Consider the following 24400-nt stretch of genomic DNA (forward strand, 5'->3'; position numbering starts at 1 on the left):
TTAGCTCAGTTGGTTAGAGCATGATGCTCTTAGCACCAGCGTTGCTGGTTCGATCCCCACATGGGCGAGTGTGAGCTGCGCCCTCCACAACTAGATTGAAATGACTACTTGATTTGGAGCTGATGGGTCCCGGAAAAACACACTTAAAAAAATAAATAAAAATTAAAAAAAAAATAACATGATGACCTTATTTATTATTTACATACAATATAATTTATTAACTTTAAATGTACTGTTCAGTGAATTTTGGTAATTGTATAATATGTAATAATGTATCCACCATCACATCAAAATATAGAAAATAATTCCATTTCCTCAAGTTTCTTTGGGTTCCTTTGCACTCAGTACCCCCATCCCTGGTCCCAGGTAATCATTGATCTGCTGCTTTTTTTTTTTTTTTAATTTATTGGGGTGACAATTGTTAGTAAAATTACATAGATTTCAGGTGTACAATTCTGTATTACAAAATCAAGGTTCTAGCTTTCATATTTAGTGCTTATTACATTATCAAAATAATTAAATTAGTAAAAGGCTATGCATAAAAGAGTATTGTGGGGGTGGCCGGATGGCTCAGTTGGTTGGAGTGCGAGCTCTGAACAACAGGGTTGCCAGTTTAATTCCCACATGGGATGGTGGGCTGCGCCCCCTGCGACTAAGATTGAAAATGGCGACTGGGATTTGGAGCTGACCTGTGCCCTCCGCGACTAGATTGAAGGAGGACTTGGAGCTGATGGGCCCTGAAGAAACACACTGTTCCCTAATATAGTTTAAAAAATACAACAACAACAACAAACCAGTTTGAGCATGATAAAAATGATAAGAGTGTCATGAACAAAGTTTATTCTTAATCCAATTTTGTGCACTTGACGTCCAACAAGAGAAGAGAGAGGCGGTAGAGAACCAAGCCTCCCCAGTATAATAGTGCCAAAAGGTAGCTTGATATGGGCTGTAGGAGGCGCTATGTCTAGAGACCTAGAAGCTTGGCAATGTTGCCTAAGTCTTGGTCATGAGTTCCTCTTTCGTTGTGACATAAAACAGCCCATCCTTAGCAGAGGTCCAGCCGTGGGTCACAATAGCTTGGATCTGTGGTTTTCAGGGTTGGGGTAAAGGGAAGGGATAGCTGGTGGGCGCCCCAGAGAAACTTCCTGTGTCTGTCCCAGGGCTGCCCTGCACCACCAAGCCTCGTGCAGGGAAGAGGTGAGGCCCTGCGGTGCCGGCCCTGACGCAAGGTTCTCCAGGAAAGATGCTAAACTGCGGGGATTAATCAGATCCACGGCCCAATCTGTCCCTGGCCCCTTCCCCCGCGTCCTCTTGGCTGGTCTTTCCTGCAGAGGGCTCCACCTGGGCCGCGTCTTCCGGGAGTTGGGGCTTTGGGGTGCATGGCGCTGACGCCGAGCCGGGCCGCGGCGCCGAACCGCTGCTACGCTCGCTAGTGCTTCCGAGGCCACCCACCAGAAGCGGGTGCCCCTCCCTCTCCTCCAGCTCCTCCTGGCCCAATGCGGGAGGACGCCGGGGGCCACACCAGCCGGGCCATCGGGCTTGACTTCGACGGTCGCGCGCCGCTGGCCTCGGGCCCGCTGCCAGGCAACGACGCGCTCCCCTGCGGCCCTGCGGCGGAGCTACACTCCTCCCGCCCCTCTTGCGCAGGCGGGCGCTGATCCTCCGCCCATCCAAGCCGGGTTTTGCTGCGGGATCCACGCGTGCTGATTGCTCTGTCGCTCTTGGTAGCTATCGGCGTTTGGAGATCATGGTGGTGGACAAACTGTGGACTGCGCTCTCTGGCGCCTCCGGGGTTGCTCTGGCCTGCTGCTTCATGGCAGCGGCCGTGGCCTTGCGTTGGTCTGGTCGCCGAAGAGCGAGGAGTGCGGGGGCCCGGGCGCGACAGAGACAGCAAGCGGCCCTGGAAAGCATGGATAAGGCGGCGCAGCGCTTCCGGCTCCAGGTGACTGTCGCAGTCGGGGAGGCACCGGGTGGGGGTACGCCCTACAGCACTTACAGCTGCCCAGACGCGTGGAGGGGTAGGTGGAAGGCAGCGTAGGTGTGTGGGTAGAGCAGGTTTGTAACTTTTGGCACCCCTCTTTGTCCTAATTCGTTCCGTCTTCTTTCTGAGACAGGTGGGGCTAAAGGGAGGAGGAGGAAAGAGACAACCCCGCACGGGGTCAAAGAGGAGCTTTGCCTGGTGCCAAAGAGTTTCAAGATCACTGATCATAACAACGCTAAAACACAAGCGTGAGAACCAATGGGATGCTAGGGTTTAGGACTTTGGAATCACCGTGTGATGGCTGCGGGGATCGTTACAGTTCAAACTTACTGATTTGTGCGTAAGAACCCTAAGAAGCGCTGGAGACAGACTTGCCCAGATGCACAAGGAGTTTATTGGCACAGCGGGGCTGGAATGACAGTATTCCCAGCTCTTTCTGCCCAGATTGTCATGGCCAAGTCCTGACAAGTTCCTTTCATGAGCAGATTTAGTTCCAGCCCTTCCCTGCGTGATCTGCCAACAAGGTTTTCTCCTTCTGGATCAGCTCAGTGTGTGTATAGGGGCCTACAAGAGGGGGCTTTCCCTCCAGGTGTATGAGACACTGGACCCAGTTAGAAATCAAAATGCTGAACTGTGATGGTTGTCTTATGTGCTGAGGTAGAAAACACTGGTCACGAGTGTTTGTGAGGGTATGTGTTTGCAAGAAATTGGATCTGACAGGTGGGAAGGTGGTTCAGGTGATGAGAACAGCAGGAAACAGAAGGGTGTGCCTAAGTGGGAGACACGGAGGAAGTCACTGAAAATTGCTTGTCACAGATGCTCAGCTGCAGCAAGTGATTTCTGAGTTGGGGTAGAGCTGGAACTAGTACTAAGATGTCCATTGGGACCATCCAACCTCATTCCAGTGGAGAGGAGCAGGGGAGAGAGATTAGGAAGGGAGACTGGGCCTTGGATGGCCAGGCCCAAGGTGCGGCCTTGATTAGAGTGAGGTTTTAGCTAGATGTAATAGTATGAATTTACTCCACATATGTCTTATTTATTTATTCCACATATGTCTTATTTATTTACTCCACATGTCTTATTTATTTACTTGTTTGTTTGTTTGTTTGTTGAAATAAAAATGTACCTGGTTCTAGCCTTCACTCATCAAGCTGGCTGAAAAGTCCACTTTCAGTCAATTTTTAGGGTTTCCTCCTCCCACATTGAGAGGCCCTGGTGTTGAATCCAAACCCCTACTTTGAACACAGGTTCTCCACTTGTCTAGTCCTCCTTCTCTCCGAGTTTCTAGGTGTCCTCCACGAGGGTCCTTTTGATGATCCCGGGCTCAGCCCCGAGACTCTCAGCTGCTCCTGAGGCCCCAAGTCCTTCTGTGCAGCCAACTGAGTTCTGCCAGCTCCAAATGCTGCGTGGGACAGTTGCAGGAATCTGCCCAGTTTCTGCCTACAGACTCCCCTCCCAGTCGCAAGGAATCCACCAGCTGGAAGGAATGTGGGGTGGTAGAAGCGTGCGTCTTCCCTCACTTCAACTCCAAGCGTCACTATTTACACAGCATCCCTTTGGAGCTACCACCTTTCATTGTTTTTGAGAACTGAATCTTCCAGGGAAGAAGTTTGGACCTGAAATACAAAAAGTTATTTATACATCTTCCCTGGGACAGGAGAACTTGGCCTCTGAGTGCCAAAGCTTGGCTCTTCTAGCAGGGGAAGTGGGGAAATCACCTTTTGGTTTTGCAAGGACTGTGCAGAAGAAAGGGAGAGCTTCCTCAGGAGCCTCATTGTTTGGAGCTATCAGCAAAGGGGTGGGAGCTTGATGACAATAGCTTTGTAGGCATTGGGGGCAGGTAGGAGGGGGGCATTTTAGCTGAACTCAGCCCCCCCTGAGTCTCCCTGCTCCTAATGAGCCCAGTTGCTTGGCTTTGGAGCCACTGGATAAGAGGGAGGTGAGTTTTGAAGCTGTCTTGGCAGCCTTTCTGCTGGGGCTTTCTCCGCCCAGCCCTGAATAACAGATCACTGAGGTAAGCAGGGCGCTGATCAGGCCCTAGGAGAATATAGCAGCTTGTATCACATACAGCTCCTGCCTGATAGACTCCAGACAAAGCTTATTAGGAGGCCAATACTTCCTGTATTCCAAAGTGTTGCTGGATGACGGGGGAATCCTAAGCACTTCCGGGATCATCACAAAATGGTTCATCTCTTTCTAGATGTGGAACAACTCTAGAGTAAGGTGTATTCTGGTAACTTGGCTGACCATGTGAGCTTTAACAACCTGTAACAACTCTTTGCCCATTTTCCCCCACCCTGCCCCTTGAATGAGTTTTGATAGCCTTTCTAGACTGAAGATTGATAAAATTATGACAGAGACTTTAACCTGAAGAAATCAGGAGGGCCTGTGGGAGGAGCTAGGGCTTATGGGAGGAGTTCTGCCACTACATCATTGGAGAGCCCTACAAGGAAGAACCTTGTATTTACAACAGCTTTATGGTTGCAACAGCCCCTCCCTTTAACTTCCTTTTCCTCCATCTTTGTCCCATTCATTGTGCGCACATGGTTTGCCATTTCTGTACATACTGGATTGCAATCCTGTTTTTCTTAAATAAATCCTTTTTGGTGTAGAATACCTAGTCGATTCTATTTTTCCAATCTATAAGAGGGAGCACTAATAATAGAATATTATGGCTGGGACAGATATCACAGAACAACTGCCCATGCCTCTGTGCCTTTGTCCTTGTACTTTTACCTTGAATGCCTTTTTCCCCCATCTATTATATATATTTTGACTCCTTTTGTCAAAATCCCACTGGTCTAACAAATGTCACTTCCTTCAACTGGATCTGATGTGTAGTTCCATCTCTTGGCCTTCTCCAAAGCCCACCTTGAACCTGACTTTTACACAAAATGATTCCGTAGATGTGTTGAAGGACAGTATAGTTTTCGTTGAGACCAGTATCAGTGGCCTACATGATCAAATGGAAAAGATATCTTGAAATTGAACAAAAGAGATTTAAAAAAAAAAATGAGGGAAAATAAAAAAGACACGGAGGACAATGAAGAATACCTGAAATTAGGACAGTAGGTGGTTCAGAAGGAGGAAGACAGACAGAGGAATGGCAATGATTTGTAAAAATTTCCAAGCCTGTAGAGAATTTTTATGAGTTTATTTGAGCCAGATTGGTGACATATGCTAGGGAGCAAGATCTCAAATGCTCCAGAGAATAACAGTTTTGCAGCTTTTATAGATTTGAAGTTAAGGAGGGGATGTAAGGAAGACTGGTGAAATTAAGTCAAGGATTAGATTATAGGATAGTTAAGGATGTGCTCCTTGAGGGTTAATACCCCTTTCAAGGGGAATTACTTCTGGAATTTCAAAGGTGTGCTAGCCTAGATGCTCAAGAACAATGGACAGGGTTGGCTTAAAACCTTTTGCTAAAGAAGGTATAGGCAGGGGCATGACTACCTACCGTGACCTGCCCGGTTAGGAATTTCTGAGCAGGTCACTCTGTGAGGGTACTTTCCACAGAACCCCATTTTTTGTCCACAGATTCAATGATAGCTATAGTATTCTTCCCTTGAAAAAGTCTGCATACAGAGTGGCCACACCCGCAGTTCAAAAGTTATCTGTACACTTTCCATACAAAGTTGATTTCCTTCGTGTTCACAGATTGGTCTCTTGGAGGCGCAGAGTTACTTTTTGTGTCTTGTGAAAGAGAAAATGTCTCAGCTGCCTGATAACTACTTGAAGACTTTAGAATAGCTGTTAACAATGTCATCAACTGTCAACATGGAGGAGGAACATAGGAAAGAATTAAAATTTGTGCTGAGAATGGAGAGGAGCTTGCTGATAGCTTCTAGTTGAAGTGCACAGGAAGTTCGTGGGCACCTTGTAACGAGGCGGGAAATGGCGGTGACCAGACTGTCAGTGGCAATTGTCCCAGTGTGATGGGCTCTCTGGTGATTTTCACTTTCCTTCCCATACTGTTAGGTATTTTATTTTAAAAAAACGTACTGATCACATGTTTCTATAATCAGGGGGCAAAAAGCAATCTTGCTATTTTCATTGTGAGGTGAGAGAGGCACAGTGTATATAGTATGATACCTTTGTGCGAAAATAAAATATATATAAACAATTATATATTGTGGGTTTTTCATAAACATTTTTTTCCTGGAAAGTTTCATCAGAAACTGTTAACTGTGATGTAGTTTTCAGAAGAGGAGGGGCTGGGCAGGGTGGTCTCACAGGTGGGGGAATGTTCCCTTTTCATTTTGTATACCTTTAAAAAAAATGTCCAGTGATTATTTAGTGTGTGTAGAGAGAGAGCATGGATCCATTTTTTCCTTCTTTGTAGGTCCTGTATTAAAAAAAAAAAAAATCCCAAATAAGTACTGTACTATTTAACAAATTAAGAGAAAGGGTAGAATGTTCCTGATACTGAGGTCGGGGTACACAGGCTGTGTGATGGGTGTGTGTGGAGGGCTCTCAGCTCTGGGGGTATAGTGGGTGTGAGTGACTGGTGTCATATTGAGTGGAGGCAGAGGAATCTGACAGGGCTGTGCCCGGAAGCATCTCCTGGAACATGCCCTGGAGCTTGTGGTGTGAGGGTGGTTTTAAGGGGAGAAGCAAGGCCTGATTGGGCTCTGCACTGTCTGGCTTAGTGGGAAGGGTGGGTGGGAGCAGCAAGGCTTGGTCAGGGCAGCTAGTTAGGTGGCCACTGTTTGACTTGGGAGAGAAAGCATGAGCACCAGCGAGGGTCTAGGTAGAGGGAATGGAGAGGTGGCCATTTTCTAGAGCTACTTAGGGGGCTAGGTGACTGATTGGATGCAGGTAGGAGGAAGAAGGAGGAGTCCAGGATGACTCCTGTTTCCTCACTTCAGTATGTGGATGGATGGCAGCGAGGGAGCTGGTGGAAGGAGGAACATAGAGGAGAAGAAGGAGGAGCTGGTGGAAAGTGGGGGAGCAGCGAGCTCAGGGGGAAGGGCACAGAGGGGTGGGCGCCAATGGGAATAGCCCAGTGACTGGGTTTGAGGTTAGTGAGGTCAGGCTGGGAGGAGGATCAGGAGGCCATGGGATAGGTGGAGAGCCAGGAGAGCCTGGAGTGGAAGCCGGGAGAAGGAATGACTTTCCCAGCATCAGAGAGGGAAGAAGTGCTCAGAAGAAACTCAAGGAGCCTCTGCCTCTTCCCACATCTGACTCCTTCTCATCCTTCAAATCACAGCCAAAATGTCACCTCCTCAGAGAGGCCTGCCCTTGGCATCTAGGTCAGTCCTCTGTTGTTTCCATCACAACACTCTATTTATTTGCTTTCTCACAAAATAGCGATTTGTCCTTTATTTGTTAATTTTTAAATTTTTCTTAAACGAAAGCAGGACTTTCCTGTCTTGGTTACCTCTAAATTTATAGCACCTAACGTTGTCCTTGGCATGTAGTAGGTGCTCAGAACATGTTTGTTGACTGAATAAATAGATGACAGAAGTCTCCAAGAGGCAGGAAGGAAATCAGGGAGAGTGGTGCCTCTGGGCTCAGGAGGAAATTGAAGAGAGCCAACGTGTAGTAAATTAGACATGGAGCAAAATAAACAGAGTCACGTATCTGTTGGATTTGGCAACAAGGAAGCTCCTAGAGAGTTTTGCAAGAGCAGGGCAAGGTAGAGGTGAGAACTGGTGGCTGTGAATCAATTCTCCTCCTCTCGTACGTGCTTACTAATTAGCCCAGCATGGGTGAGGAGGAATCAGCTGGGTGTTTGCAGGCAGAGGCTGATCCCAGGGACTCTGGGAGCCTTTGAGGCCTGGCAGTGAGGTGTCTGATCAAATGTCTCCTTTAGAGAGCTCTTCCCTGACCACCCCTACCGCACCCAGTTTTATTTTCTTTAAGTTATTTCACACCATGTAAAATTCTTATTTGTGTACTTATTAATTATCTGCTCACCCCCAACCCAGCACCTTGTGTAAGCCCCCCAAAGTATGGATATGCCTTTTTTGTTCACTGTTGTATCTCCATGCTTACTGTGGTACAGAGTAGGCACTTAAAACATATCTGTGGAATGACTGAAAAAAATCCTCTTTTGGAGGTGGCCTCCAGCTACAGCCCAACTACCCAGGACTGGGGCTTCTTGTTTTCACCTTCTCCTGCTAGGGGTTGGGTGGTCTGGTGCAGGTAGGTAGCCAGTAGGGAGCCTGTGCTGAGTGGGGCAGAGAACTCTACTTGGCCTGTACGGTCCTAAGCAAGGCACTTCCCCTCTCTGAGCATCAATTTCTTTATCTGTGCAAGGGGAATAGTGGTAAGATATAATTAAAACAGAGAGCACACCAACGTGGCGCCTGGCACACAGTAGGCAGCCATTGGTGGTGGTGGTTTGTAATGATTTAATAATCAGCCTGGGTATGGCCTCTCCTTGGGCATCCCCTCCAGGAAGCTTCTTAAAGAGATAATATCTTCACTGTCTGCAGGTGGCAAGGGCCTGCCCAGGCTGGGTCATGGTATCAGCTTTGCTGTTGGGCATGTCTGTCATGGATTGGTATGTGACTGAGCATCTGCTTAGTAGGTGTGTGGACTTAAGTACGTGGGCCACAGGTGTCTGCTGCAACATGTGGGGCCTATAGGAAGTTAGGGACTGATCTGAGGTGTCTCCCTAGAACCCCGACCTGGACTCAGAGGCCCTGCTGGCCCTGACCCTGCCTCAACTGGTACAGAAGTTACAAAGTGGAGAACTGTCCCCCGAGGCTGCACTCTTCACCTACGTGGGAAAGGTAAGGCCTTGCCTACTCCTTCCTATCTGCTGTCTCCGTACAGGCTGTGGGGAAAAATTGGCCTGGAGTTCATCCTGCTGAGATCTGCTGGAACCACAGTGCCAGGGACTGCCAGGGAGGGAAGGAGCTGTAGGAGTATGTGTGTGTGTGTGTGTCTGTGAGAGAGAGAGAGAGAGAGAGAAAAGGGAGACTGACTCTGCGTATAGGGGGTGAGGGGGACACTGAGCATATTGTTTTAGCTAGAAACCTGGATTTCAGCCCCAACTTCCCTCTCCCTCCTGCCCCCATCCCATTGGTCACCAAGTCTGGTCAGTTCCCTCCCTATAGCTCTCTCCCGTCCATCCCCTTGTCCCCACCCCCTTTCAGCCACCTGATCAAGCGCCAGCCACCTGGCCAGATCCCTTTTAGGTCTCCAGTTCTTCAGGCTCTGCCATTCTGCTTCAACTCCGTCTCCAGAATCTTTTTTGGCCAAGGCCTTCTGGAGTTTGGGGGGCATCAGTAGTAGCTCAGTAGGCCATGCTTCTGTGCTGGCTCTTGTAGGATTCCCTTTATCTGGAAGGCTCTTCTCCCGGTACTTTGCCCTACTTGGTGCAGCAGGCTTCCCTGGCTAGCCTTCAGGGCCCAGAGAAGGAGTCCCCTCTTCCATGCAGCCTCCTGTGACCCTCCTCCCTCCCAGCCCGAGTGAGGGTTTCCTCTACAGTGTTCACTTCCCCACCTTTCTTCTGCCTCCCCCCCACTCCAGTTCAAGCTGTTGTTTCTCAGTCTAGTAGGGCTCCCTGGCCCATGCTGGTATTATGAGCCTTGGTTTGAGGGCTCTAGCAAGGCCCCGAGGCAGGTAACCACTGTGAGTGTGTCATTCCTTTCAGTGAAGCTCCCACCCTCCTTAATATAATTGCTATCAGTCAGTCACTCCTCCATGTGACTTGATTATCAGATTCAAGAGTTCCTGGGAAAGGGGAAGCTTAGCTAGGGCAGGTGTGGGGTGGCCTGGGACAGAGGAGAGCATGCTAGGCACTGGGAAGCTGGAGTCTGGCTCTAGCCCTGCTCTGTGCTGACTCCCAGTGCAGTCTGAAATGGGGATCTACCTGGTTCCCATCTGCCTCACTGGGCAGAGGTGTGGCTTGGAGGGGGAGGGGCGTGACCAAGGGTTATCCTCCTCCCAGCTTGTTCCCTCTGGGGGCATCTGAGGCCAGCATCATGCTCCTTTGAGTGCCCTGATTGTACCTTGGCCCTTGGGAGTACTCTGTCTTCATCTTGGGGTTGAAGGCCAGAGATAGGCAGCGTGTGGCTGGGGCCTGATGTCCCCAGTGAAGTGGGTGCTGGGCCCTAGATTATCCTCCGTGCTCCTGGCTCTGGGCCATGTTGCTGGCTACCCTTTCCCTGGGTATACGTTAAAAGGCCAATTTTATGTTATGTATATTTTACCACAATTTTTTAAAAAAAGTCCAGCCTAACTCTGCCTGGTGTCCATTTCTCTCTCCCGCAGGCCTGGGAAGTGAACAAAGAGACCAACTGTTTAACCAACTACTTGGCAGACTGTGAGACTCAACTGTCCCAGGCCCCAAGACAGGGTCTGCTCTACGGTGTCCCTGTGAGCCTCAAGGAGTGCTTAAGCTACAAGGTACGCCCTGTCTCAGTATCAGGACTCAACTTCCCCCGATCCCTGCCAGCCAGCTCTGTGTCCAGGATCCCCCTGGGCCCTCACGGGAAGGATCAGGTCCAGAGGGCTTGAGAGGGCACCATGGTGTGCCTTACTTTGGCCTGTGAGAGGTGATGGGAGTGGACCGCGTGCTGCCGAAGGGCCCCTGACTCACCAGCCGTGTCCCTCTTGGTGCCTAACCCTCCTTCTAGAGCCAGGACTCGACACTGGGCTTGAGCCTGAATGAGGGGGTGCCAGCAGAGTGTGACAGCGTGGTGGTGCAGGTGCTGAAGCTGCAGGGCGCTGTGCCCTTCGTACACACCAACGTCCCTCAGTCCATGCTCAGGTTGGGTCGCTGGTGCGGGGGTGGGAGGCAGGGTCACTGGAGCCAGCATGACATGGCTGACCCATTCCTGCTTCCTCCAGCTATGACTGCAGTAACCCCCTCTTTGGTCAAAGCACAAATCCATGGAAGTCCTCCAAGAGCCCAGGTGGCTCCTCGGGAGGTGAGGGGGCCCTCATTGGAGCTGGAGGCTCCCTCCTGGGCTTAGGCACTGACATCGGAGGCAGCATCCGCTTTCCCTCCTCCTTCTGTGGCATCTGTGGCCTCAAGCCCACGGGGAACCGCCTCAGGTATGGTATAGGTGATGAGTAGAGGGAGCTTCTGGGCCTCTTGCTGTGTGACCTTGGCCTAGCTTCCCACCTCTCTGGGCTCCAGGTAGAGGTTCCCTCCCTGGGGTTTTAATGGGCGGGAGTATCCCAGCACCACTGGCTTGGTTCCTAGTTTCCAAGTGGTGAGAGTTCCAAGCTGTAGTATGGGTGTGGGTGGGGCAGAGGTTGGGCATTTCTTGTTTCTAACATCTTGTGTTTGTTATTCAGCAAGATTGGCCTGAAGAGCTGTGTTTATGGACAGATGGCAGGTGAGGTTTGCAGTTCCCTCAGCGCCCTGGAGGAGGTGGCTGGGGTATGCCTGATCCACCTCTGCCCCTGCCTCTCCTGGGGGCAGAGTTTGGCTCCCAGGCTACTCTAGGTCTGAGTTCCTACCTCCTGTCTCTGCCCACATTCCTGGGCAATGGCCCAACTCTTACTTGAACGTAGCCTCAGAGCCCCCTGGGGCCAAGTGATCATTCTCCCTTCCCCTCCCCACCCCACAGTACAGCTCTCAGTCGGCCCCATGGCCCGGGACGTGGAGAGCCTGGCACTATGCATGCGAGCGCTGCTGTGTGAGGACATGTTCCGCTTGGACCCCACCGTGCCCCCAGTGCCCTTCAAGGAAGAGGTGAGCAGGGGTAAGGTTATGCATGGGGGTGGGCTCAATTATCACTGGTGCTCCTGAGCCCAGAGAGCAGCTCCCAGGCAGACTTTGGAGGCCCTGTGTACTGAAAACCACCCCCCAGAGGTCTGAGCCCAGGGTCAGCTGCTGCTCCACAGATAGCCACCAGATGGAGCCCTTACCCTCACTTAGAAACACTCTTCCAAATCAACAGCCTGGAGCCTTTGCTGAGGACAGGCCTGCCTTCTGGCCCTAGCCTCTGTAACAACCACTTCCTGGCCCCAAGATCACCTTGAGGGAGAACTCCTGTACCTCCTGTGTTTGAGTCTCAGCAAATAGAAGTCTTTCTTCAGTATTTGTGTCCATATCTCCAGCTTCCAGTAAAATGCTTGGCACGTAGGCCTAGTGAGTTAAAAGTGGAGCTCTCTCTCAGAGAATGCTGGGATCTGCTGGCAGTGTCGCACGGTGGCTGCCCAAAATACCACCAAACAGCCTGTTGATCAGACAAGGCTGAGTTTATTGATTTCTGTGGTGAGGTAGAACGATGCCTCCACAGAACCTTATTAGCACAAGGGCTGGGAGGGGTGGGGGGGCAAAGTTGGGATATTTGTTGAGATTTTGAAGTCTGATTAAAGGCAGGTATTTCAGTGTGGAGGTTTGTAAGGATCATATGTAATAGCTTAGGATGGGTGGACCCAGCAAGGTGAGGATTTTGAGGTGAGTCTTGGAGTATAAACTGTCATTTGATACTTCTATTGAAGAGTCGATGGGTTTTTCAGGAATGAAAAATAAAGTTATTTGTACTTTATGAACAAAGCTTTCAGGAGTAGTCAAGTTAGATGGATGCAGACAGTAGAATAGTCAAGTCAAGTTAATGTAGACAGTAAGCTTGTGACGTAAGCTTCATTTCTCCGGCACAGACCTCTTGCCTTCACCCAGGCCAGGTTGCCTTGGAAGGATTGAGGGCCCCTGGACAGAGGAGTGGGCCTTAGTGTTTCTTGGCAGGTGGGAGATCTGGGCTGGGTGGAGTGAGCTCCCTCTCCCCAGCAGAGGAAGATGTTCCAGCTGAGCGCAGTGGTTCATGAACCCCTTCCTGAGAGGGAGGAGAGGAGGAGACGAGGTCCTTGTCCTGAGGTCTGGAACAATTTATCACTAGAGCCAGGACTTGCATTCTTGAAACAGGCAATGCAGAGCCTCGGCTCAGGAGACAGGCTGCCTGGGTTCCAGACCTACCATTGTCACTCTCCACTGGGTGGCGTTGGGGAAGTCCTGGCCTCACTCTGGCCCCGTCTCCCTATCTGGACTTGAAGCCTCAGTGTCCTCATGTGATCAATGGGAATCCTCGTCCTTGCTCTGCCCCTGCGGAGTCGTCATGGCTGTCAATTTTCAGCGGATCCAGGCTATGGCCTCACAGATATGTCAGGCTGAGTAGCATTTCTGATCTCGGGGAGCCCTGCCTCGGGTCACCCTCTCTTGACCTGACTGTGACTCCGGTGTCTTGTTCCCAGGTCTACACAAGCTCTCGGCCGCTGCGTATAGGGTATTATGAGACAGACACCTATACCATGCCTACCCCAGCCATGAAGCGGGCCCTGCTGGAGACCAAGCAAAGCCTTGAGGCTGCTGGCCACACGGTATGGCTGTGGAAGCCTGGAAATCCTGGCATGGTCCCTCCCTGGCACCTGTGGCTGCCACCTCTTCCTGGCATCCTTATACCCTGATTGTTTTGTGGTTGGGGATGGGAACTGTGTCCCTGTGGTACCAGTGTAGAGGGATGAACTCAGCTCATGCTGGGGATGTGTGAGTGCAGCTTTGGGGGGATCTCGTTAACCACAGACAGTGGTGCACAGCTGTGCAGAGGTTCCCGGGTCCCTGAGATGGTGGACCAGTGGGTCTTGGTCTGCTCACCTCAGATAAGTTTATGCTTAGTCCCAGACTTCTTTCACCATGTGCATTTTGCAGGGAGTTTTCATGGGCCAATAGGCCACCTTTGTGGTTCCAGTGAAGGCTACTATGTGTGCAGGGTTGGTCCAGTCCATCCTTGGGGCCACCTGGGCAGCATGGGGGTGGTGGGACCTAAGGGTTTCTAGGTCTGGGGGGCCTTACACCTCTCAATCCCTGCAGCTGGTTCCCTTCCTGCCAAGCAATATACCCTATGCTCTGGAGACCCTGTCCACAGGTGGGCTGTTCAGTGATGGTGGCACCACCTTCCTACAGAACTTGTGAGTGATGTTGGGTTTCAGGATCTGTGCTAGGATCAGGACGTGGGTAGACCCAGGGAAAGCAATGGGGTGCTGTGACCACCCCCAGGATGGGCCAGTCTGGGGGAAAATGGGGGACAGGCCTCAGCTGAATACAAAGTAGGTCTGGGCATTCTGGGCAGGGACCTTGCTGCCCCTCCAACTGCAGGTTGAACCTGGAGATACCTTGCCCAGGAAACTTTGGAAAGATGCGAGCACAAGGGGAGGCTGAATTGAGCATCTGCAGCCTGGCCCTGAGCTGAGCTTGTTGGGAGGTAGGAGGTGGGCGGGGAGCTGCGTGTCTGGGGAAGACTGAGAGACAACGGCAGGATCAAGCAGGAGGGCAGGGGTCCAGACATCTGTGACTCCAGGCTCTTCTGACTTAAGCCACATCTTTCCCTCTCAGGCAGGACCCTAGTTTTTTCTTCTATAAAGTAGGTAGGTTAGGCCAGATCCTCTTTAAGGGACTTTGCAGAGTTCACGTTTAGAGAAACTGGTTCAGCTTGAATGTTTTCAGTCCTTAAAGGTTGACAGGGTGGAGGACAGGCCTGTCACGGGCTCTTGGTGACAAGCCTGGGCTGACTGGACTTCCTCCCGGTAGCAGAGTATGATCCAGGCTTCAGCGGAAGGGGCTACCCCTCACTCTGGCCCTGCGAATGAACCCCAGGATCAGATACCTGAGATCTTTCCCTGAAATCTGCAGCCAGAGACAGCCTCAGAGACAAGTATCATGGGTGGCTCACTCTGGACAGCCCCTTTTATGCCTCCAGGCTGGTGTCATCAATAGGGAGATGCCCTCAGTATCAAGCCCTGGCCAGGGAGATGTTGCCCTCAGTCCTCATTGCTCTCAGTCCATAGGAGCTGAGTTTGCCAGGGAGGTAGACACAGAGTCCTGCCTTGCGGAGCTCCTGGCGGGGGGCGGGGGGGTCGGGGTTGGATGGAGCTCAGGCATCCTAAAGGATTAGCAGAAACAAGTCACATGATTGAAAAGAGGCAGATGAAGGGGTTGGAAACCTCCAATGCTTACTGGAGTCTGGCGAGGAGGGAGGTGACTGGGTCGCTGAGTAGAGAATGGGGGGCTGCAGTGGGTGGCGGTAAGCCAGGAGGGATGTCTGGGGTGGCAGTGCCTGGACCGGACCCTTTGTCTCTCAGCAAAGGTGATTTCGTGGACCCTTGCTTAGGGGACCTGATCTTGATTCTGAAACTGCCTAGCTGGCTTAAAGGACTGCTGGGTTTCCTGCTGAGGCCTCTGGTGAGGGCACAAGGAGTGGAACGGGTGGGGTGGGTGGGAGGGAGCCTCTGGGTCTCTTCCCCCTTCTCCTTAGCCTCTCTTGGTCGAGCATGCATGGCCTCCTCTTCTCTCCAGCCCCCACCCAGACTCCTCTCCTTCTCCCATGCACTATGATTTTTAGCAAGCCTGCATGCTAAAAGAGGTGCGGACCTGGGCCCTGGGGGAAGGGACAAAGGGAAGAGGCATGAGTGACTCGGCTTGTAGAAAATTGTTGTTAGCACGTGATCCAAAGCTGAGCCACTGACTCTGTCTGTCCTCCTGCAGCTCCCAAGGCTAGCAGCCTTTGTCAGCAACATGAAGTGTCGGTAAGAATATTTCCCATGCCCAGATGCCGGACCTCCTCTTCCCCTGACCTGGGTTTAAGTGGTTTCTGACAGGAAAAGACTTGGGAAGCGGCCCAGCTAAGGTGGCAGCCCTGTAACTTAAGGTCTCCAACTTGAAAAGTGCTGAGGATGGGAACTCCCTGTCCCCACACTATTCAAGTTGGGTATCTTGAGTCACAGAGTCTATTACATAGTCCCTCTGTGGCCTTCAGATGGGACCTTGAAATTGTCTTAGCAAGATCCAGGTCTGGCTGGAGAGCAAGGGCCTAGGGAGAAAATGCTATGGGAGAGGGTGGAGAGGCGAAAGTTGACCTGGTTGGGGCATGAGTGGAGAAGACCAGGAAGAAGTTGGCATAAGGCAGAGGAAAGGGGGATACTGGTGACCCTGTGAGACATGTTTCTCTGAGAGATCTGAAACGAACTAAAGCTGCACTGGGTCCTACCTGTCCCTTAGTGGCTCAAGTGGGTAAAGCGCAGGGCATAAACTGCCCACTTTCAGGCTCTGATGTCCTGTGGACTTGCTCCTTCTCTCACCACCAGGCATTTAGGACCTTCGACAGCTCTGGCCTCTCCTTTGTGTCCCAAAGGTAGCTAGGAATCAGGCCTGGTCTTGTCCTGGCTCTGCTGTAGCGTCACTAAGTGAGCCAGCCTAAGTCCCTCTTGGGGCCTGATCTTCTGGATAGGACAGTAGGGATTTGAGCTTCTGCCCTACACTGCTTCCCTCTCAGAGCTCCCATAGAGTTGAGAAGGGTCCCTGCAGGATTGTAATCTGGGAGGTGTTAAGAGTAGGGACCTGATGTTGTCAATCTCTGTGGCTGTGACCGTCATGGCCGGTGACTTCACTCCCTCTGCCCAGGTCTGCTGAAAAGCTCTGGAAACTGCAGCATGAGATCGAGGTGAGGCCAGAACCCCTAGACTAGAGTTGGGTGGGGGTGGACAGCATACCTGCCACTGGGCTCTCTTGGCCACTGGTCTCCTGGAGTAACCTGTCATTCCCCCTTTCACTCCCTGTCCTGGCCTGCTTGGGCCCTGCTCTCTGACCTTCATTTGCCCACATGCACATCCTCTAGGGCTGGGTCAGCCTGGGGCTCCTATCCTGGATGCCTCTTCGCCCCTCTGGTGCTGCCTGTGGCTAGGCACTGTGTGGCCCTGCCCTGGCAGGAAAAGCGGTATCTGCTGTTTATGTAAGGAGTGGAGAAACTGATGTCCCCTGAAAGCAGCCAGGCCTGTGTGTCCCTAGGGCCTCCATCCCACGATGGCTCAGTGCAGATCCCAGGGCAGGGGCTGAGGCCCGATCTGCCCCAGCCAGTGCCTGCATTGGAGAGTCCATGTGATAGGCTGGGTCTGACTGCTTCCCCTGCTATGCTGGTACCCTCCCCAGGTGTACCGCAACTCCGTGATCACCCAGTGGAGAGCACTGGACCTGGATGTGCTGCTCACCCCCATGCTAGGCCCTGCTATGGACTTGAACTACCCAGGCAAGGCTGCAGGTGAGGCCTGCTGTCCTACCATGTCCCTGACACCCCGCCTATCCCTCCTTTTCTATGAGCTCAGCCCTGGGCCTGATGGGGCTGCTGGGAAGTAGAAGAGGAGCCCTAGGGGGGGACAGCATCCCTGGGGCACGACCTGGCTCTTGGGGGCTCATAGTCTGGCTGAGTGGGGAGATGGCAGTCACATGGGATGGCCTGGGAGGGAATGAGCTCCCTGTTCTCTGCACTATTCAAGTTGGAGATCTTGAGTTACGTGGTGTGGTTTTGGGGTGGGGATGGGGGTTGACGTCCAGGTAGTATTTAAATAAGCCAAGAAAATAGGAACAGTATTCCAGGTGGAAGAAACTATAGGGGCAAGGGCACAGGGCAACCATCTGCAGGTTCTCCAGCCTGCCCTGAATCTGCATTCCTGGGCGTTGTCACTCAAGTCCAGCCCTTGTCTGTGGAGGTCATTTCATAAGGTGGAAGACTGAGGCACAGACAGGAGGGTTGGCCTTGAAGGTCACCCGGCCTGCTGCACTGACTTGTGCTGTGTCTCAGGGGCTGTCAGCTACACTATGCTCTACAACTGCCTGGACTTCCCAGCGGGGGTGGTGCCTGTCACCACGGTGACCATCGAGGATGAGGCCCAGATGGAACATTACAAGGGCTACTTTGGGGATATCTGGGACAAGATGCTGCAGAAGGTGAGACTCAGGGGCCTGTCCTGGCCAACTTCAGGTCCCCCTTCCCCTGGACTTACACCCACACCCTAACTCTAGCTGCTGCGGAGGAAACAATATAAACACATATAGTCCTTCCCTGTCTTTGTTAATGCAAAACTGCTAAAGACTTCGGTCTGGCCCTGCTGTGCTGCCCCTCCTCTCCTGCTGGGATGCTTCCTGGACCGGGGTGGGGTCCTGCCTTGGTATCCCCCATCCTGATCTGATACCTGTGTCCCCTACAGGCCATGAAGAAGAGCGTGGGGCTGCCTGTGGCCGTGCAGTGCGTGGCTCTGCCATGGCAGGAAGAGTTGTGTCTGAGGTTAATGCGGGAGGTGGAGCGACTGATGACCCCTGAAAAGCGGCCATTCTGACTGTTGCCTGCCCAGCTGCCTGGCTGACTCTGGACAACCTGAGACCATTACATCTGCACCCAGTCTAGTCAGGGCACAGCTGCCACCCTGAGAGGAAATGTTCAGCCTGGGGGCAGAGACTTTCATGTCCCCTCTTTCTCCTCTCTACAAGAAGCCCAGACCCCTTGAGTCTGAACCTTGCACCCCCATCTCTGCCCTGGTCCCCATTCTCTGCCCTGACTCCCCCTAGTGGTTATGACATGGACAAAGGCTCACTAACCATTAAATGGTTTCTAGTCTGTGTACTTTCTGGCCATCATTGTTAGGGTGCTGAGCGTTGGAGACTTGACTTCCTAGAGCCTGGCTCCAGCCATGTCAGTTTTCTGCTCCGAAGCCTCCCCTGTTTTCTGTCACACACAGGATGGACACAGGCTTCTCAGAGTGGGTGTTGCAGCCCCAGCACTTCACCCTTCCCCTCCCCACTCTTAGACTAAGCCCCACTTTGCTAGACATTACCTCTCCTCTTCTTCCTTCCTCTGCTCCTTTCCTCTGCTGGAGATACACTTTCTGCTCGTTTACTGTTAAATCCTTTGAGGTCCAGCTCAGATCCCTCTTTCTCCAGAAGGCCTTCCCTCCTTCCTCTGAGGTCTCGCTTAGGTGGCTAGTTTCCTCCCAGTCTGCCCCATGTGGTGGGCGTCTGTGGGGGGTCAGGGGGAGCTGCCTCCCTTAACACACTGCCTCCCCCTGATGGCAGGGAGCCTGCTGTACATCTTTGTGCTCCGTGGCCAGTACAGGGCAGCAGGGAGTCTGGAGTGCTGATCCTGAGCTGGTGCTGCTGGGGAGAGGAGCCCACTGGCCTGGGGAGCACCAGACAAGGCAATCTGCTAGAGGATACTCACAGGGCCGGCCAAGGACTGGCTTGTTCTGGGAAGGCTTCCTGAAGGAGGAGGACCTCTGTTGAGTCTAGAAATGTCCCAGAGGCTGAGATAGGGGATGAGGACGAACCAGGGAGAACAGTGTGCCCAAAGACCCGGATTAGCTTGGTAGCTGGAGGCATGTTGGATGGCACAGGGGAAGCAGTGGAGATCTAGGTGGGGCCAGATCAAGGTGGACCTGGAGACCCAGTCCAGGAATTTGAATCCTGTCTCAGGGGCGCTTGAAGGATCACACAAATGCAGCGAGAAGAATAGGCTGGAGGGACAGGATGAAGAGGGTTGCTCTAGTATCCTAATCTGGGGAATGGGGCCTGAGGCCTGAGCTAAGGCTCTGGTCCAGGGGCTGAGAGGGATGGTTTAAGAATTAACAGTTGAGATGCAAGTGAGCTGTCTCAGCTCAGTCTGCCAGGTCACTCCTCCCTGCACTGTGTTGTGTGGCAAATGGAAGGGTGACTCCCTGTGACAGACGAGGGGCTTCTTGGCCCCGCTAGCAGATCCCCCTCGCTTCTCCCTGGCTCCAGCCCTCACTCCCCTGCTTGTTGTAGAAGATATTTCTCAGCCACAGCCTGAGCCCTCAAGCAGAGCAGGCCTCAGCCTCTCTCCTGGCCTACTTCAAATTCTTTTCAGGACCAGCTGAAAGGCTTTCTTCTTTGCCCTGATTTTTATGCAACCCGGGAGGGACTCTTCCCTCCAAGTTGCTCAACCAGTGGCACCTGCACTCTCTGCGGATGGTGTACCTGACTTGGTGCATCAATCTCAGGGCAGACCCTTGGGGCTGCCCAGAGGAACCCACCCACATGAACACGTACATTGGTGTGACCCAGTAGTTGCTGCACTTTCCCTGATTTGTAACTGCTGAGTCATTTTGCCCCATTTCATTCCATAAACTCACCTGACCCAGCTAACTCCTACTGACTCTTTTCTCTCTTTGGTTACTAATATCCTTGTGCTTTCATATGCAAGGCCACAGTGGAGGTGGTTCTCCTTCATTCCTCCACTGGCTCATTGATTCACCCTTGAAGTCTCAGCATGGCCACACCCATCCTGTGCTGAAAAGTGCAGGAGCTCAAGCAAATCTGGTTGCCATCTTTGGGCTCATGGACTTGTGGGGGTGGTGGACATTGACACAAACACATCTGCTCCCCAGGTGATCAGGGCCTAGGGAAAGGGTAGACAAGGGGCCAAATGCAGCCAAAAGATGATAGAGGTGGACATTGCACAAGTGCCATCTCCACTGCTACGCTCTAATCCAAGCCACCTGCCTCTCTGGGCACTGCAACAACCTAACAGGGCTCCCTGCTCCCATCCTTGCCTGTCACTGTAGCCACAGTGATCCCTTAAAAGTCACTTATCTCCTTAGGACCTTCCAGTGGCTTCCCATCCCATCAAGAATAAAATCCATACCCTCTTTGTACCCTGCAAGGCCCTGTGTGTCGTGGTCCTCGCCCACCTCTCCAGCCTCATCTTGGGTGTCCTTTCCTCTCATTCATTGTGCTCCAGCCACATAAGCACTTTTTGGTTTCATGATCATCTCAAGCTGCTTCACAGCTTTTGTGTTAGCTATCCCTGTGCTTGGAACACTCAGCTTCAATGTCACCTGCCCTGATCACCCACTGGTTAAACAACTTCCCTGACACTTTCTAATACGTCACCCTTTGTACTTCATAGCATTAGCACTATCTGGAGTCACTTTTTATTTTTTGTGTTAGCTCAAACAAGCTTCCTGAGAGCTGTGCTTCATTTTGCTCATCACTATATCCTTGGCATGTGGAATGATGCTTAGAAGGTGCTCAGTTAATTCTGAGAGCATTAAGTGAGCATCTACTTAGGGACCAAGCTCTGTACTAGGTGCTGGGACTGCAGACTATGCTCTTGTCCTTTTGGAACTTACATTCTGGAGGATATTTAATGACAGGAGTAAGGGAGGCAGGCTGGTATGCTAGTGAAGACCCTAACTACTTAATGCATGGAGTGACTAGGATAAAGGGGGAAGGGCAATCTGAATGACATTTATCAAGTATTTACTATGAACCATTTACCTTCTGGGCACTTAATAGTCATGTCGTTTAATCCTCCTATTAACCCTGTTGTAGGCATTTTTGTCCCCAGTTTATAGAAAGGTGACATACCTTGCCCAAGGTCAAGACCCGCTAAGTCATGTGACTACTGCCTGTTCTCAGCCTTTTCCCCTCTTCCCTTCTCAACTGCCACACCTTGGCTGGCCTTCCCTGCATCCAGACTGGTCTCCAATTGTCCTCATATGGCAATTGGCTGACCTTTCTAAATGTAAATCTGATGACACCAAAAACATTTACTTTTTGAAAAAGATTTTTATTAAAAATATAGCTAATATACAGTATTATCTGAGTTTCAGGGGTACACTATAGTTATTCAACGTTTGTGCACATATACCTAAAGAAGTGATGACACCTGGAACATGTAGTATTGCTTATGCTCAGTCCAGACTCCTGGCGGTGACCTGCAAAACCTTGCTTGACCTGCTCTGCTGCTGACCACTCTGGTTTCTTCCCCTTACCAAGTGCCCACCTCCTGGCCATGTGGCCCTTGCTCAGGACACTGCACGTTTCCCACCCTTTGCTCACTGTGCTTGCTCTGCCTAGAGTAATCTTCCTATGTCTCCACCTCAAGACCTTCCACTTGTCCAAAGCAAGGGTAGTTGTCCTCTTACAACTATCAGGTGTGTTGAAAGGGCTTTTTTTGTGCTGTACATGTTTGAAAGCCGGGACTGTGTCTTAATAATAGGATCGACATCTATTAGGCTGTGGAGTTAATCTGTTATCTCATTGGAAAAAAAAAGGACCTCATTACTTCCATTTTATAGATGAGGAAAGTGAAGTTCAGAGAGGGTTGCTGATTTATCCAAGGCCGACGACTTGAACAGAGAAGTCGTTGAATCCAAATGCTGGACTCCAGACTTAGTGTGCTTTCCTCATTTGCACAATCACCCTCTGGGTGCACCAAAAAACATGCGCTAAACACTCTCAGGTTCTCTGCTAGGTGACCACATACACTGGAGACAAAAGCACCGCGCTCCTTTGCTGGTGTCATGTCCCTGTCCACCTTTCCTCTCCCTAGGGTTGTAATATTGGAGTTCAAGACACAGCCAGGGGACCTGCTATTGTCCCTTTTAGACACCATCTTTTAGGGTCATCGCAGGGCTCCAGCCTGTTGAGAGGCTTTGGGATCCGGGCACTGTTGTCCACACCTTCTGGTCTGCCTCTAGGCTTGTCCACCCACAAGTATGAGCACTGGACCTCTCCAACTTCATCCAAGTCATCAATAAATACATGGATCAGATCAGGGCCAAGGAAAGAGCCCTGCGGTGTGTCACTCCAGACCTCCCACCAGAGCAGCCTTATCTGCTGCACCACGAGAGAGAGCCACATAATTCAGCCCTGAGACTCCCAACCAGCCTTGGCTGGGTCGTCCCAAGTTTCCCACACATAGACTGGGAATAATGACCGTGGGTGCCTTAGACAGGTGAGGTCACTTGGGGTCAGGGCCGTGTGGGGTTTGCCTGTGTATGTCCAGCACCCAGCAAAGTGCCCGGTACTCAGTGGGCACCCAGCAAAGGCTTGTTGAATGACAGAATGGGTGACTTGGTATTAGTGAATCCATTTTGGCCGCTTCTGATTATTTCCTTGTCTTGTCCCCAACAGGAAATTTCCAAGTCTGTCCCTACCCTCAGCCCTTTTCATATTTATCTACTAACGTGAACGAGATTAGTGCCCATAAGGCCAGATAACTCCCAATTTATATTCAACCTGTGGCTTTTTCCTGGTCTGTAAGTCCTCATTCAGTCACTTTCCCTACCCGCTCCATCCCTCCATCCCTCCAATAAATCCATTGAATTCCTCCCACCGTGTACTCAGAGTAAACAAACAGAAACAGTCCCTGCCTGAAGGGAGCTTTCATTCTGCTAGTGAAGAGATACTAAATGCATAATTACACAAACACGCTTGTTAGAAGTGCAGTAAAGCAGAAGCACTGCTTTATTTAAAAAGTGGGACCCTGATCCAGCCTGGAGAGTCAGGGAGTGCTTCTGGAGCAAGGGTGGGGGTGAAGCTTCAAATGTTGCTGATTTAACTCAAAGGAGATCCTTGGGATGATTTGGGCATAAAGCAGACTGGATTGGGTGGAGGAGTGAGTGAAAGGTGAGCAAGTAAAGGCAGCAAGTGTAGATAATCTGAGAGGCTTGGCTGGGAAGGGGAGGCAAGATGTAAGGATAGTAGCTATGAAGGATGTAGACCCTAGGGAAAGTTTTTTAGGCTGGGGCAGAGTTAAGCATGTTAAATACTGCCAGGAAGGAGCCAGAAGATACAGAGGTAAAGGTGGGAACAGCGGGCTCAACCTGTCCATCACTCCTCCATTTAAGAAATATTATTGAACTTTGAAATTATTGAATACTTTGAAAAAGGCTGACAAGGCCCTTGCTTTTTGGAACTTATTTTCTAAGGAGGGAGACAAAAAATAAATAAGATAATTTCAGCTACTGGTAAGTGTGATAGAGATAAAACGGGGTATTGTGGTAATGAAGGGATGTAATTAGGCAAAAGGCTATGTGACAGGCCCAGGGTGCTGTGGAGGAGGAGGTGATGCCGGTGCCAAACGGCCCAGGCGAGTTAAGCCATCAGGGGAGTGCGGGGGTTTAGTGAGGGAGCTGGAGTGTAGGGGAAATGGTCACAAAAGAGGAGGGCGGACATGAGTGTGCTAGTGAGGAGGGCTAGCTCCAGAGGCCCCATGGAGGTGACAAAGTCAGTGTCAGAGGGTGGGTGACCTTGGGTTTACCCTTTAGGTTGTGAACAACAGGTCAACTGCTGACTCCACATCTGGCCCTAGGAGACCCTCGGGTGTTCAGACTCAACATTACCAACAACAAACCCATCACCTTCCCACCAAATCTGACTTCCTAGTCTTAAGAGTGGAGTCACCATTCTCCTAGTCACAATGATTGGCAACCTCAGTTCCTCCTCTCTCCCCCTCTGAGACAGAGGACTGGGCTGAAACATCTAAGCAGAGTGGAAGGGGGTGGCCGGTTAGGGCTCGGTTGGCTTAGTTGGTTAGAGCGTGGTGCTGATAACACCAAGGTTGCCAGTTCGATCCCCGCATGGGCCACTGTGAGCTGCGTCCTGTTTATAAACAAACACACAAACAAACAAACAAATAAATAAATAAAATAAGAAGAGTGGAAGAGCTCACAAACCAAGTCCCTGCTGTCTTACTGTTTCATAGCTTCCCCATCTTTCCTGCCTTTCCTCCAGGAAGTCACCGCCACCTCCTCACCTCCCCTCACTCCAGACGCCTTCTCTCCACTGCCCTCCCTGCCCATAGGGTGCTCCTGGTCCAAAAAGGAAATGGATGAATCTGGAAGGGAGAACCAATAGACTGGCAGGCTAGGATCCCAGGATTAGGA

General features: G+C 51.3%; 1 protein-coding gene across 1 annotated transcript; it reads left to right on the plus strand.

The window, feature by feature from the left end:
* Nucleotides 1-416: 416 nt before the first annotated feature.
* LOC117027174 (fatty-acid amide hydrolase 1) lies at nucleotides 417-18336 on the plus strand. Its single transcript, XM_033114624.1, has 15 exons — nucleotides 417-1942; nucleotides 8608-8721; nucleotides 10208-10342; nucleotides 10573-10706; nucleotides 10787-10993; nucleotides 11240-11280; nucleotides 11515-11639; nucleotides 13142-13267; nucleotides 13758-13855; nucleotides 15026-15125; nucleotides 15429-15469; nucleotides 16344-16383; nucleotides 16869-16977; nucleotides 17518-17663; nucleotides 17924-18336. The coding sequence occupies exons 1-15, from the start codon at nucleotides 1748-1750 to the stop codon at nucleotides 18050-18052; spliced, it is 1740 nt and encodes a 579-aa protein (XP_032970515.1). The 5' UTR covers nucleotides 417-1747; the 3' UTR covers nucleotides 18053-18336.
* The last annotated feature ends 6064 nt before the right edge of the window (nucleotides 18337-24400 follow it).

This window comes from Rhinolophus ferrumequinum, chromosome 9 (genome assembly GCF_004115265.2).
Source record: "Rhinolophus ferrumequinum isolate MPI-CBG mRhiFer1 chromosome 9, mRhiFer1_v1.p, whole genome shotgun sequence".
NCBI lineage: Eukaryota > Metazoa > Chordata > Mammalia > Chiroptera > Rhinolophidae > Rhinolophus > Rhinolophus ferrumequinum.